Source organism: Neomonachus schauinslandi, chromosome 9 (genome assembly GCF_002201575.2).
Source record: "Neomonachus schauinslandi chromosome 9, ASM220157v2, whole genome shotgun sequence".
Classification (NCBI taxonomy): Eukaryota; Metazoa; Chordata; class Mammalia; order Carnivora; family Phocidae; genus Neomonachus; species Neomonachus schauinslandi.
This window is the reverse complement of record NC_058411.1, coordinates 14,467,186-14,483,868: the sequence shown is the minus strand read 5'-3', so window position 1 is coordinate 14,483,868 and position 16,683 is coordinate 14,467,186. Positions and strand designations below refer to the sequence as shown.

Genomic DNA, 16,683 nt, shown 5'->3' with positions numbered 1-16,683 from the left:
CACACACACACACCCCACATCTTTTTTATCCATTCATCAGTCAATGGACATGTGGGCTCTTTCCATAATTTGGCTGTTTTTGATAGTACTGCTATAAACATTGGGGTGCATGTGCCACTTCGAATCAGTATTTTTATATACTCTGGATAAATACCTAATAGGGCAAATGGTGGGTCATAGGGAGGTTTATATTTTTAACTTTTTGAGGAACCTCCATACTGTTTTCCACAGTGACTGCACCAGTTTGTGAGGAATATAGTCAAAATTGTAATAACTTTGTGTGCTGACAGAGGGTAACTATACTCATTGTGGAGAGCATTTTGTAAAGTATATAATTGTTGAATCACTATGTTGTACATCTGGAACTAATGTAATACTGTATGTCAACTACAATTTTAAAACATTATTGGTTGAATATATTACAGTATATCCATGCAATGAAATATTATTTTTAAAAGATTTTATTTATTTTTTGAGAGAGAGTACAAGTGTGTGTGTGTGGGGCAGATGGAGAAGCAGACTCCCCACTGAGCAGGGAGTCCAACATGGGGCATGATCCCAGGACGCCAGGATCATGACCTGAGCTGACGAAAGACACTTAACTGACTGAGCCACCCACGCATCCCATGCAGTGGAATATTATATGGCTATTAAAAAGGCAGAAATAGCTGTGTACATTTTGATATGTAGCTAACTCCAACTTATGTCATTAAGAGAAAAAAAATCTTATAAATTGTTAATTCTACTAAGTACCTATTAATTATGTTCATTTGTTATATTGTAAGCTGTTAATATTTAAATTGAAGTGTTTTTATTAAGTTTTTCTCATGTTTCTCTAAGGATAAATTCCAGCCTATGCAATTACATTTTCATTTGCTTACCTGACTGAACGATCATCACTTCCAGTCACAGCCAAAGGTTTTGTAGGATGGATGGCAAGTGCCCAAAGTTCACCTTCACAATGCCCTTGCATAATTAGGAAAGGTTTATTTCTTTCATGCACCACAATTTCGAAAATTTCACTGTCCTGTGTTCCAACTAGAATGTGGTCACCTCGCCAACAAACACTCCTCACAGACAAACCTAATCAAAAGTAAATTGTATTTAAGATAAATGCTATTATGATATAGTGCCAATCTGCTAAATCAATTTAATTTTTGTACCTTTTATACCTTAGATGTAAGATAAAAGGAATCTGCAAGTCTTTGATCCACACATTTTCTTCAATTATCCATGTTGTTTGCTATATGTTGTTTGCTATACATCCACATAGCAAATGATATGATATACCTAATTTCTATGCATCCTTCAAGACATACATTCTTCTTCCTTACTAGACAACTTCAGTCATAGTCTGACCACTTCTTCAGCCAAAGTCTTATAACATGCAAAAAGTAACTCTTCAGAAACTACCTTTAATTGTATTATTTTTTCTCTTATAATAATCTGACTTTTCATGTGTCTATATTTCATTTCTTCCATCTGCTCACAAAATCATTAGAAGGAGAGACTTCTGTTTTTTTCCATATATTCCACAGTCCCTTTTGTAACCTCAGGAAAACTAGTGTTTCTGTGTCCTCATCTGTATAATGTGGCCAACATAAAGGTGCCGTGGACTTCACAATGTTCTTGTGAGGGCCAAATATGAAAAAGTGTCAAATTATTTTGCAAACTTTAAGGTACAATAATGCTTAGCAAAACTAATGAAAATAATAAAACAGTTAACATTTACTGGATGATTATTTTGTGCCAGACACTTTTAAACATTTTACGTATATTAAATTAGCTCATTTAATCCTATGAGATAGTTATTCTCACTTATGGATGAGATTAAATATGTAGCCCAAGGTCACACACCTAGTAATTGACTGAAATAAGGCTTAAACACAGACCTCTGCAACTTCCAGTCCTACTCCTATAATACCACACTAGTGAATAATAAGTTTTTTTAATAGTGATTCTGTTTTATTATATCAATTTTTTAAATCCCCAAAGAAGAAAGTATCTCCCAATTGCTGACAAATTTGGATGAAGGAAAAACACATCTACATGCATTTAAATGATCCTGAACAAAACTTTTCCCAATCCTCAACATACTTTATTTTCAACAGTTTGCTAAACAGTTACATTTAGCATTCTAATAGTAAAATATTTTTAAAATCCAAGGTCACCTAAGCAAGCACTTATCACATCTCTAAGTCCCATTTTAATAAACATTAGATATACAAAAGAATCCTTGTCATAACAGTAAACCTAGACTGTCTTTAGGCAAATTCACCTCTTCAATAAAAGGAATTCAATTAAATGCACACAGTACAAAGGGGCAAATTTGAGTCTCATTTATATTTACAAAACATACATTTATATTTACTAAAAGAAACAGACAATCTTTGCTAAATTTAGAATTTGCCTAGTAGTGAGACATTTGTTTTGTTATTACCTTTGTATCCCTGGTCTGTTTCCCTGAGATCAATCACAGTAATCGGTTTAAAAGTTAAATCCCAAAGACGAATACAGCCATCTCTGCCACCAGTAGCAAAGCCTTCTTCACAAGCATTCATACTAAAAATTCCTGCCTAGCAGAGAAAATAAATTTAACAATATATACTCTTTAAGAAAAATCTGTGTGTAGGTAGAAACCCACTTTAAAAGATTTTGATATGACATCGGAATAAATGGAATAAATATCAGAAAACACAAATGAAAATCTAGAAATAAATCTCTCTCTCGTGTGTGTGTTTGTGTGTGTGTGTGTATGAGCACAATATATGACCAACGATATGGGCATAACATAAAGTTAAACCTACACCACGTATAAAAATGAATTATAGACATAAAATTCTAAATGTAAAAAAATAAGTTAGAAAAGAGTCAGAAGAACATTTACGTAACTTTGAACTATGAGAGTCCTTTTATGCAAGGCAGGTAACCCACAAGCCACAAAGGAAAACAATTTTTCATAAAGGTATCATAAGCAAAGACAAACAGATTGGGGAAATATCTGCAACGTGTAGGACTGTTTAAGGGTTAACACCCCTTATATACAAATGAGTAAAGAAAATCCAACAACAAAGGTAACAAAAAAGAGCAAAGGGTAAGAAAAACCAATTAATAGAAAAGGAATTTCAAGTAGCCAATAAATATATGAAAATTCACAAATAGGAAACAATTAAAACAAGAAGTTACTACTTGCAGCCAGAAAACAACCCAAAATTTTAATGATGGTCACATCCTGTACTGAGGAGTATGAGGAAGAAACTGGTATTTTTATATACTAATGAGGAAAATGTGAGTTGCCACAATCTTTGTGGAAAAGAATCTGGTATTTCTGGTCTTCAGACATTTTGCTCAAAGCAAGTCTTGTTCTAAGTGGTTCTTTAATATATTTAATATGTAATATATTATTTAATAGTGGGTCATATTAATACATTTAATAACTTCTCTACTCGAGATCTTACTGCTAATCATGTGGCAGCTCTGCGCTCTCTAGTTCCCTTCTCTATGTAAGGGACCCAACTACTAAAAATCCTTAATCAAAAAAAAAAAACAAACAAACAAACCACTACAAGGTTTTCACAACAGATTTTTTCCCCGATTTGTTAACTTAAAATGTTAAATCTCATGAATTACAAAACTTAAATTCCTTTGCCACTCACTTAATGAAAGAATGATATTAAAATTTAAAAGGTATATTTTTTCTAGAATTGTCCCGAAATTTCCCACTGGTAAATTAGCCATAAGAGTACTAGCTTTATTCTAATGTAGTTAACCTAGAATACTTTTAGGTTGAATTTAACAAGCCTTTTATCAACACTATTCTGAGAAAGATACCATATTAGAGCAATGGTTTGAACAAGGTACTAATTATGCTAATTTAATAAATATCCACGTGTCAAATTGCATAATGTTTCTTCACAGTAACTGAATTGACTAGAAAGTCTGCTATATTCTATATCTTTCATTCTAAGACAAGAAGGTAAGTAGTTATCTAAAAGTATTTAAAATATGTAAATATACTTACAGTGTGGGCTCCTTGTATTGTCCTTATAAGATTGATTCCTTTCCAAACATATATATCCCCATTAAGTGCACCAGAATATGTCAATTCATCCCTTGCACAGGCCAGGCACAAAATTGTTTGAAGGTCACCAGTCTTACCAAAGACCCCTCGTTTTGGGGTCAGAGCATTTCCACATAAACTCCAGAACTAAAAGGTACACAGTATAATCAAATTACCAAAAAATGTTTATAAATAAAGTAAAATATTTCTAATACTTTGAAGCTACATTAGAGCAGCAGACTAAGAATTACCTAAGAAATCCCCTTATGAAACATCAGCATTCAAATGTTCACATCCTCATCCTAGTGTTGCCAATAGCTAGATTATAGCAGATAAATCACTGGTTTCAATCCTGATCTATAAGAATAAGGGGGGTGAACTAGATTATTTTTAAAATAGGCTACACTTCCCTCCTTTGGTCTCTGAAAAAAATCTACCTGAAACTCAGACAAGTAAAAGGGTTGGTTATGCATTAGCAATGAAAATGAAGATAAGACACCATACACTAATAGGAAGGAGGACCAAACCTAACGTTCAATCTTTGATGAAGTAAAGATGGGAAAAAAATGTTGCTCTCATTGATATTTTCAAAGCTGAGCAATTCCTTTACTTGTAAAGCTTAAAAATAAGAGAGATACACATTTGGGATAATTTGTTCATTTTTAGGAGAAAACGGAAAGTCAAACATAAATCTTCATTACCAGGGTTTTTATTCTTTTATGTGGATTCAGGTAAATTTTAATAGTTTGCAGAAAGAAATAAAGAAACAAAAATGGAACAGGGCAAGCATATACAGAATAGTTTTGCATAAAGAAATTTGGCCCAGAGAATAAACTCAACTTTATAATAAGTAAATTACCACTTAAAGTAACATAATTTGTTAATATTAAAGATCTTACCTCTTTCAGATCTTATTTTAAGACCTAAAAATCTTAAAACCTGAAGCCACAAAAAACTAAAAATTATGATGCTTATCCATTCAAATAACTAATGAATGCTTTAATCAATGAAACTTTGATTTTTAATTCTAAAAGCTCCAGGATTCCTGTGCACAAGGATAGCTAGTTCTCTTTCTTTCAGCAAATCCCTATTTCAGTCTACTATTTTCATCTAGGTGAGTGATTCTCAACTTTGGCTGCACATTAGACTCACCTGAGGGAAATTATAAAACATGGTATGCCTGGGCCCCCACCGAAATAAACTGAGAGAGAATCTCTGGGGAGTCAAACCCAGGTATCCAAATAATTTTCATGCTCAGAGTAAAGGAACTATTGTTTTATAGTCCAGATCAATGCCATCTAATAGAACTTTCTGTGGTGATGAAAATATTCTCTCTGTACATATACTGTCTAGTAGAGTAACCCCTGGATACATGTGGACCTTAAGCATTTGAAATGTGACTACTGGGATGACTGAAGAAATGATCAAATTTTATTTAATTTTAATGAACTTAATTTAAATAGCTACATGTGGCTAGTTGCTACTGTACTGGACAAGGAAGTTCTAAATCATCTTTGGGACTTAGTGTCCTCACACGTACTGCCTACAAAAAGATCCACCCTACTTTTCATTGACTCTACCAAAAGAAATTAACTCATAGTAAAAATATAGTTTTTTTAATTAAAAATATAGTTTAATTCAGAAGAATAGTTTGTTTAAAACCTGAAAATGGAACTTTCAGTTTCATTTACAATATAAAACAGTAAGATCTGTTTATTAAGTTGCCAATAATTTAAGTATTTTATATCAAGTACTACATCAAACATCATCTTGTTCATCACAGATGAAAAAGACAAAAATTTCTACCTTCACAGTGCTTATACTATGTACCTGAAACCTAACATAGAGGCTTTTGCTACTGAATATTTGTTCAAAAAATATTTAATACTATTCATTATCAAATCAGTACCAGAATATCAAAACCAGAATTGCAGTGGCAGCTAAAGATGCTTTGGAGAAAATGTGGATGGAAGTGAGCATATCAAAGAAAGAATGTGAACACAGAATCTTACTAGGAATTAACTGTTACAAGGAACTGTTAAATCAGATAATGGAAGAAAAACAAGTATTTCCAATCTGCACCAGGGATTTAACAGTAACTGTAAACATAAGAATGAATATCACCACTGACTATATGGTTTCAAAACCTGAACTATAATTGTAAAACAAAACCCAGAGCTTTCATAAGCAAAATAAACTGTGGCTACTAAAGGCTAAGGTCAAATCAGAGAGTAAATATAGAGGAAAAGACAACACTTTCAGAAAGTTGACCATGTGCTAGGACCTATGACAAGCACTTGAATAAATACTGCCTTATTTAATCCACTTTATAAGCCACAATTCTAAGATGTGAAAAAAGCTCAACGAGGCTACATGACTCATCCCAGGTCAAACAGTGCTAAGTCTAAGTGGTAAAGCCAACTCTGTCCATGCTGCTTCTGCCTCACCATCCTATCTCTGTGAAAGAAACCTCTTACTTTTCTTGGTTTCTGATGCTCACATTTTACTCTGTAAGTGAAACATGAGAAGACAAGATGAACACAGTAAAGCCTGCTTCACAAGACTATAAATTCCTTTATGAATAGTATTTTATTCATTCCCTACTCATACCTATATCCCTTACAGTACCTCACACACTATAATGACACAATAAATATCTGTTAGGTTGAACATCAGAATGTTAAAAATGTTGACATTTAAAAAATAAGTACTGTCAAAATCCTAAGACTACCCTATGTTGTAAATAGTGTGGTATGTACTTGGCAGCAGAGAGTAAGTATACATGACTATCATAAAACAAGATCCTTCTAGTACCTTGATATGTTTTACACCACAGCTGACAAGTTTATTTGGCTGGTACAAATCCCAAGAGATATCAAATATCTGCAAACAAATCAGATTCATGGTTAAAATACTTATTTTCAGAATCATTTAAGAATCCATCCAAAAGGCCAAAAACCCCAAAACCCTACCTATCATAAAACAATATTCCTCACTAAGTAATAATCAGAATCCCACACTTCACAATCTTATGAGAAATAAATATGTAAATGATATGAACAAAAACTATTTCTTAGCTTCTATGAACTTTACAAAACAACTAGTGAAGTGAAAATTAATACCTCTATTTTTAATTTTTTAAAAAATTTGGTCCATAAGTAACAAGAATAGTTCACCAGAACTAGGGCATGAGGCAGGTACCTACATAATTTTTACAGAGGCAAGATACTGAATGGAATGTACATTTAACACTTATACAGCTAGAAGCTAGAAATAGAGAACTTTAAGTAACTGAAATAGAGTCCATTTTTATAGCCTTCTATCATACAGAACTAGTGACATAAATAATCATAATATTTATTTCACAGTATAAATTCTGCTTCTATTTTTTAGCTTTGTTGTTTATGGGTCAAACAAAACTAACCTATACTTAAGTTTGGAGATCCCAGACTTTGTTCTTGTCTAAAACTCCCAAAACTCTAAATACATACAAACAATTTTTGTTGTAAGAGCAAACAATAAAAAACCCAGCTGAAATAAAATATACATTAGACTCATGCACTTTAATAAAAGAAAAACTAACATTTGAAAAATAATTTCATAGAAGAAAAAATCATTGTTAGTCTTTACCATGTTTCTTTGACACCTACCTGCATAATCACCTAACATGCTTATTACCTTTAAAAATGTACAAAATTATTCTCTTCAGTGATAATAAAGAATATGTCTTATAAATTAATGTTTAACAACTCACCATTACACAGATTATATGAAAACCGTATTGTGCAACTTTAAAATACTAACCACCAAAATAAAAATTCTGACAGTATCATTTTTCATAATAATCAATTTACTAAATCCAAAGTGTGAAGTGCTTTGATCTAAGTCAGAATACACAATTGTCTAATAAAATATACCTAACACTTTAATGATCTAAATTGTGTTTGTGAGTGTGTAACAGGCCCCTTTGAGAATCTGCTAAAAGACAAGTGTATTTACCAAAATGCAAATACACACAAAATTTTCTATATAACTTTTATAGATTCACAGATTCCACTCCCTCCACCCAGAATTAATGACTACATCTCCTGTGCTGATTCAGATTAGAATTTTACTACACACACAAAAAAAATGAGATATTTTTAAGGGTTTATGATAAAGTTTTTGATGTATGTTTATAAAAGTAGTATAATATTTAATTAAAAAGCTGACTACAAAGTATTTTCTATATTAACTTAAACAGCTTAGAATAAGGAATATACTTTTAATAAGTTTCCAAAGTAAAAAATGTTAGGTCTCTGAAATTTTTTAATAATATATAATTTCAAATTCACACACAATATCATGTTTCACTTTAATTACGATATGTACATAATAAACCAGTGATAAACAAAACTACATAGACCCTAGGCATGAGCCGTTCACTTTTTAAATGGGAGTCTGAATAACTTAAAATTCATCATTTTCACTGAAGCAAACAATGGTTAAAAGTTTTTTGCTAACACTTCACATATTGAGTCATATTTTTGAGTACTACTACATATATACAGTTCTAAAATTTTATGAGTATTTGCAATTGTACTTTAAATTTTTAATTACATATGAACTATCTGGCAATAACAAAGCATGGAAACATAGAATCCCCTGGCTCTCCTCTTTTTCCCATCCAATACCCAGTAGAAACCCCAAAGGAGAATACTTACTCTATCTGTGTGACCAGGGGCCATAGATAACATTTTTCCCCTCTTCCAATCCCAAACACAAACTGCATTCTTTGAATCAAGTCCAACTGAAACCAAGCGCTGAATTAGATCCAAGAAGTCCATGAGGGAATAAAAAGGCAAACAAATAAAAAAGGAACCAAATTATAAATGGCAAACAAATTATACTCATGGGTACTATAAACTTACACATCAAAACTTACACATTTATATTATATAGACTTCACAGAGAAAGGCTGGATGTATTTCATCTTGTTAATATTCACATACGTGTAGTTCTTCACAATAAGGAACAGAAGAGACTTCCATTCTAACAGTAGGACTGACAAAATACCCTAAACATCTCTCCTGCTAAAAACTAAAAATGCTGGATAAAATGTAAAAACATCTTTTTAAATGCACTGCTGAATTATGTCAAGGAATTATGAAATCTGGAACAAAAACAAAGAGATTTCAGACAGGAATCCTGGAGGATAAGAGAGCTCCCACAACCACTTTATTCTAAAGGTACCAGCTAACTCCTGGTAAGCCTGGTTTTTGTTCTATAGGCTGGACAAAAATAGGAGATAAAGTTTAGGGCCAGTCCAAGGTGTAGATATGAACTTCAGACTTCTGACTAAAGCAGTGAACTCCTCAGAATAAGGGAAAACAAGAAACCACTCCTTTAAAAAAAAGGCAGGGGGGCACGGCAATGCATGAAGGGGAAGACAATCCTCCCTGAAAACTGATAGTCAAAAGCAGCTTTCACACGGTCATAGGGCCTAACTCCACGTTAATTATGAACCCCTCAAGTGGAAAATTTCGGAGTGGTCCTGAGGGTTTCAGTCTTCAGGCATTTTCAACAGTGTAGCACAAATATAAATCCTACCTGGAGAACTGACACTTCAATCCATCCCTCAAACAATTCCTACAGGTAGCAATTCAATAAACATAAAAATAAACACCCCCAACCGCCATAACCATAGGAAATAAGGGACTATGAGTAAGAATCAGCAAGACAAATAGCAAAATCAGTTCTAGAAAACATCAGACATTGGAATTATGAGGGGAAGAGAGAAATAAAATTAAGGTTTCAAAGTATCTTCATATGAGCAAAGAATAGGAGACTGTAAAAAGTATTCAAGCAGATCTGAAGAAGCAAATGGAATTTTTAGAAATGAAAAATAAATGAAATTTAAAACACAGTGGAAAAGTTAAATAGGCAATTAGAGGGAGATGAAAATACAGAGTTAAGGAGACAGTGAGATGGAAAGTGTGAGAGGGGTTAAGAAACATAAAATATGGACTTCCAGTCATGAAGGAGTATCAGGGTCTGAACTTGCCCCCATGATAAACAACCAGAAAACTATAAAATGTATGAAACAAATGCTTTCAGACATTCATAACAGGAAGTGAAGCACTGTGAGCTCTGAAAGAGGGAGAAACAAGGTGCAGGTACTTGCCCCAGCCTTCATCTAGGAGACAACCTGCAGATTATAGCATGGAAAGGTAGAATCCAAACAGAGCTCAGCAGACTTGCTGATTTGAGAAGACAGAGCCTGGAATTCAGAGAGGTCAAGATGGCTAGAATTTGCAGAGCACAGAAAGAGCTCCAGAAAATTTGTTTATGGGTCCCCTTGAGAACACCAATCTTTGCATGCTTAGGGTGAAATCCATGAGGCCATGCAAAGAACAAATTCCGGAGGGGAAAAAAAAAAAAAAGCAATTACTGGGGAGCTGAAGCCAAAAAATTCCCAGAGATCACAAAGGGTCAAGATCCCTTGAGTTCCCAATAACCAGAATGTAGATATTTCTTTTAATTCACTAGGTATTCAATGGGGGCCCCAGAAGGGTCACAACTTAGTGGTGAAATTAAACCAACAGTTCTGGAGGAAGAGCTACTTTAGCCCTGTCCCCCAAAAGTGTGAAAGCAAGCTTTCACAAGGATCAAACTGATCCACAAGGAACTTAACTACCTGCCAGAACAATGTCCAAAATATTTTAAAGGAATACAACAAAATCTAGAATTCAGAATGTAACACACACAATGTCCAGCATCCAATAAAAAATTATTGGACATGTGAATAAAGGAAAATGTGATGAATAATCAGGAGAAAAATCAGTTAATAGAAACAGACCTAAGAACCACAGAAATTATTAAAATTGAGACATTAGCTATTAAAATAAAAATGTTCAAGATGCTCAAGAATTATTTTATTTAAGATTTTGTTTTTAAGTAATCTCTACACCCAACGTGGGGCTCAATCCCAAAACCCCAAGATCAAGAGTTGCATGCTCCACTGACTGAGCCAGCCCAGAGCTTTACTCAAAAATTATTTTAGAGCAGAGGCTGCTGGGAAGATGGCAGAGTAGGACGTCCCTGGGCTGACCTCTTGCCACCTGGCCGCCTAGAGAGCACCCACGTTGGCATAAATAACCCAGAAAGCAGCCCGAAAACTGGCAGAACAGACTCTCTGCAGCCCAGCTAGACAAGAGGCCACAGTGAAGCAGATCCACCCCCTCCCATTGCTTTTGGCAAGATCCCGTCAAAGCGGTGCCACAAGCCTGGCAGTGTGCGTGTGGCCCAGACAAGGGTCAGCACCACTCCAAAGTAAGTCCTACCCCAGGGAGAGGGGAAGATAACCACACACCCATCTGACTGTGACCCCAGCAGTGGGCTGGGGTCAGGCAGTGGGTCTGACTGCAGGCCCTACCCACCAACAAAAGCTTCTCTGGGGACGACACAGGGACAGTGCCTGCAGTTTGGTGCTATTGCATCTCTGGCAAATGCCTGGTCTGACTCAACTCAAGCCCTAGGCAGCCTCGGAGCAGTCCACTAACACCACGGGCACCCGACTCTGCCCACACAGGCAGAGAGCCATCGCAGACAACAGGACTGAAGGCAAACACATCCTAGCCACAATGGTAGGATACCCCTGGAGCAACACACATAGGAGACACCCCCTGAAGCACCAGGTTCTGGGGAACAGACATTGCACTGTAGGACCTCTTCTTCATAAAGCCACTACTTTCAAGTGCAGGAGACGTAGCTGACTTTCCTAACACAGAAAAACAGACAACACAAGAGACAGAATGAGGAGACAGAGGAATATGTCCCAAATCAAAGAACAGGACAAAATCAGAGCAAGAGATCTAAATGAAACGGAGGTAATATGTCTGATAGTGAATTTAAAGTAACGCTCATAAAGATACTTGCTAGAATTGAGGAAGGACTGCAGGACCTCCATGGGACCCTCCACCAAGAGATAGGAGACATAAAAAAGAACGAATTAGAGCTACTGGACTCACTAAATGGAAATAAAAATAGACCATCTGGAATAAATAGCAAGCAAGAGGAAGTAGAAGAAAGGAACAGCCACCTGGAGGACAGAGTCATGGAAAGCAATCAAGCCGAGCAGATGAGAGTGGGGAAAAAATACGCAAAATGAAAACAGACCCAGGGAACTCAGCAACACTGTCAGGTATAACAGTCACATGATAGGGATCCCAGAAGGAGAAGAGTGAGAAAAGGGGGCAGAAGATTTGTCTGAAGAAATAATAGCTGAAAACTTCCTGAATCTGGGGAAGGAAAGAGAAATCCCGATCCAGGAGGCACAGAGAGCCCCCAACACAACCAACCCAAAGAGGTCTGCACCAAGACACAAAGTAAATAAGATGGCCAAAAGTAGTGATAAAGAGAGAGTTTTAAAAGCAGCAAGAGAAAGGAAAGCAGGTACATACAAGGGAAACCCCATACGGCTATCAGTGGGTTTTTCAGCAGAAACTCTGCAGGCTAGAAGAAAGTGGCATGATAAATTCCAACTGCTAAAAGGAAAAAATCTGTAGCCAAGAATACTCTATCCAACAAGGCTTTCATTTAGAATAGAGGGAGAGATCAAGTTTCCCAGAAAAACAAAAATTAAAAGCAAAACCAGCCACGTCCCTGTCACACACAAAGCCATTGGCCTGTGGGTCCCAAATTCACAGTCCAACCACCCTCCTGCCCAAGTCAGCATGCACGGTCTGCCACCTGCTAAATGCCAAGTCAACATGCCTTCACCTCAGATTGCCAAGGGCTCAAATTGACACTCTTCCCCTCAAATTTCAGCCCCTGTGCTCAAGTTTGTGCACAAAAAGTGGGAACAATTATAACAGCAGAATGAAGCAACCCAAACATCTATTTCTGTGGAATATAGAATGGATAAAAGGAGTGTGCTAGGCTGAGAACATCTCCAACAAGCACATCAAAGAACAATACATACAGCATGATTCTGATTAGTAAAAAAAAAAAAAAAAAAAAAAACAAACCTGGGAAGAATAAAACAAGATGAAACCAGAGAGGGAGACAAACTATAAGAGACTTCTTAAGCATAGGAAAGAAACTGAGGCTTGCTGGAGGGGAGGTGTGGGGGGATGGGGTAACTGGGTGGTGGGCATGAAGGAGGGAACGTGATGGAATGAGCACTGGGTGTTGTATGCAACTGATGAATCACTGAACTCTACCTCTGAAACTAATACACTATATTGTTAATTAATTGAACTTAAAATTTAAAAAAAAGGAACCCCCCAAAAAAGAATTATTTTAAAACATACAAGGAATAAAATGAGAAATAAAAGATATAAAAGAACATGTAGAACTTGTAAAAATAAATGTTAAGTTATGTGAAATAAAAATTCACTCCATAGGATTAATAGCAGCTTAGAGCATTAAGAAAAGATACGAGTCTGTTGTCCTTCTCCCTCTGGTCCTCCCCTGCTCGAACTTTCCAATCTCTCCCTCTTTCTCTCTCTCTCTCAAATACATAAAATCTTTAAAATGCTGAGGGGGAATAAGGTAACATAGAATAGTATACCTAGCAAAATTATCTTTTGAAAATTGGGTCACAATAATGTTTTTCAAGTAAACAGAAGATGAGAAAATACACCATTGACAAACCTGCACTAGAAGATATGATAATGGAAATTTCTTCAGGCAGACAGAAATGATACACTTGTGAATGAAGAATGCCCAAATGGCAAATATGTAAATAAGGCTTTTCTTGTTTTTAATTTTTAAAACTGTTTAAAGCAAAAATAAGTTATGAAATTTACAAAATATGTGTAAGTAAAATGAATAATAGCACAGTAAACAGAAGGAGAAAGGAAACAGTATAATACATATATTTTTCCACATTCTTTCCAAGTGCATATGAGCTTCATGAAGATCACAAAATAAGCCTAAATAAATTTTAAAAATCAAAATACAGACTATGTTGTCTGACAAAAACAGAAATTAGAATAACAGGAAATTGTACAGAAAATCCTCCAAATGGGTGGAAATTAACAATAAACTTCTAAGTAACTGAAGGGTTAAAGAAGAAATCATAAAGATCAGCCCACAACACATAATTTGAAAAGCACTGGTTTAGAAGCAGGGGTCAGCAAATTACAACCCTCAGGCCAAATCCTGCCTGCACCCTGTTTTTGTAAATAAAATTATATCAGAGCACAGCCATACCCATTCTTTTACAAGCTGTCTATGACTGGTTTCCCACTACAATGTAGAGCTGAGTAGTTGAGCCAGAGACAGTAAGGTCTACAAAGCTTAAATATTTCCCGACTTGTTACAGAAAGTTTACGAATCTCTGATTTAAAGCATAGTTGCTGATACCAGACTGCCTAGGTTTGAACACTAGCTCCATTTCTCACTAATTGGATTACTTTTAGCAGTTATGCAGCCTCTCTGTAGCTTAGTTTCCTCACCTATTAAGTGGGGATAATAAAAGTGTTTCATAGGGTTAACATGGAAATTAATATATATATGAGAGTTACTATATGATTAATGTTATATAAATGTTTGCTATCATTATTAGTTTACCATAACCTTAATTAGCTTTAAGAATCTATGCCCTCAGGGCATCTGGGTGGCTCAGTTGAGTGTCTAACTCTTGGTTTCAGCTCAGGTCATGATCTCATGGATTGTGAGATCGAGCCCTGAGTTGGGCTCCGTGCTCAGTAGAGAGTCAGCTTGAAGATTATCTCCCTGTGCCCCTCCCCACACTCACACACACGCGCGCACGCTCTTTCTCTCAAATAATTAAATCTTTAAAAAAAGAGAGAAAGAAAAGAACCTATGCCTTCTTCCTGTCCGAATGAGAAATGCCATCTAGTACCCAGTTAGAAACAGATTTCTGCAAAGTAGAATTACTATTTAAATCCTCAAATGGGTGGAAAGAATGGCTCCCATAAAAAAGATACAGTATATACATAGTATATATGGCTCTCCATCAAATCATGCTGGCAGAAATCTCAAGGGAACAAGAGGAGAGGATTTGCTTTCTTGAGAGTCTTTAATAGTTGGAAACTATAAGGTATCAGTATCTAGCTAAAAGAGGGGCGCCTGGGTGGCTTAGTGGTTAAGCATCTGCCTTCAGCTCAGGTCATAATCCCAGGGTCCTGGAATCTTGCCCCGTACTGGGCTTCCTTCTCTGCCGGAAGCCTGCTTCTCCCTCTCCCACTCCCCCTGCTTGTGTTCCCTCTCTCGCTGTGTCTCTGTCAAATAAACAAATAAAATCTTTAAAAAAAGAGATCTTTACCTACTGTGTTGAGATTAAAATTTCACAAGTATCAAGTGAGGGACAGTTAGAGGGGCACTGTCCTTTCTCTCTGACTTGGCTCATCATATACACTCAGCAAACCACACTTGGTCAAAAGCTTTAAAACTCCATGTATCTCTATAGAACCTCCAAACATCCAGCTAAGTATAGGCAGTAACAAAAGAGATCTGGGAGCACTTCCTCTGTAGCCCTGATAAACTTACATAGCCAAAATCAACCTCCCTCAGCATAGGTTAAGCAACAGCAGAGAGGATAAGGTAGAAATAACCAAGCCAATACTACTTCCTCTCCTAGCTTTCTGTCATTTTTTACTTTATCACTTTTTCTCACATTTAACCCAGCCTATGTAGATGAGGAAGAAGATTAGGTCTTCCAGTAAAAGTAATGCTTTAGGGGTGCCTGGGTGGCTCAGTCAGTTGGGCATGGGGCACTCCTCCCCCTCCCTGCCCCATGAGCGCTCTGTCTCAAATAAATAAAAATAATTTTAATTAATGCTTTAACTGTATCCTGGAAGACTGAGGAAGATCTGGGTAGAAAAGTACGAGAAAGTGTTTCAGACCAGAGGACACCAAGATTACAGAGATGATGGTGCTGTCAGGAAAAAGCCTAATTCAGGGTGGCTGAGGGGAGGACTGCCACCTGGAAAGTGGCAGGAGACAAAGTTGGAAAGGTAGGCCAGAGCCAGAGAAAGAATAAACTTTTTGTTTTAATAGAGTTGGACAAAGAGAGATTCACTTTTAAGTGTGTAATATATGGTATATTTGTATGACACTCAAGGGATGGGGTATCTAGAGTTAAGGAGAGAAGCTGGGGCAACTGTTAGCTGACGTGGGCATTAAAATCATGGCTCTAAATGATCACCTAGAGAGAATAAGTAAAAAGAAAAGAAGGCTACAGACTCCTAAAGAACACTGACATTTAAGAAGCAGACAGAAGGAAAAGCTAAAGTCAGATAGGGAGAAAGAAAGCCAGATAAAGAAGCCTCTATTCATCTTCCCAAATTCCTCCTTGATCTTAGTCCCAAACAAAATCTTGGTTCTGTTCATTAATTGAATTGGAAATATTTATTAAAAAGTTCTAGCACACTAAATACTCAAATAAGAAAAATATCCCAATAGACACAACTAGATGATCCCATAAGTTCCTGCAACTGTGAAACATATTCAAATAAGGAACAATTATACTTAAAAGATTTTAGTAGAGGGGTCCCTGTGATCTGTGTTCATTACATAAGAACTAATTGTCATAATGTTACAAAGTAAAATCACAAATTTTGCAAAAGATGCAGGGCTTAAGGGAGCAAATACTGGTAAAATTATAAATAAAG

General features: G+C 35.9%; 1 protein-coding gene across 3 annotated transcripts in view; it reads right to left on the bottom strand.

Moving 5' to 3' along the window:
- The window catches only part of EML5 (EMAP like 5), a 162,384-nt gene that overhangs the window by 112,126 nt on the left and 33,575 nt on the right, over positions 1-16,683 (bottom strand). For all 3 annotated transcript variants that reach the window (XM_021679813.1, XM_044918168.1, XM_044918167.1), the window contains exons 3-7: positions 8,764-8,862; positions 6,875-6,943; positions 4,022-4,207; positions 2,441-2,576; positions 882-1,083 (exon numbers count right to left, since the gene is read on the bottom strand). In XM_021679813.1, coding sequence (XP_021535488.1) covers positions 882-1,083; positions 2,441-2,576; positions 4,022-4,207; positions 6,875-6,943; positions 8,764-8,862 — 692 coding nt within the window. The remainder of the gene's footprint in view (positions 1-881; positions 1,084-2,440; positions 2,577-4,021; positions 4,208-6,874; positions 6,944-8,763; positions 8,863-16,683) is intronic.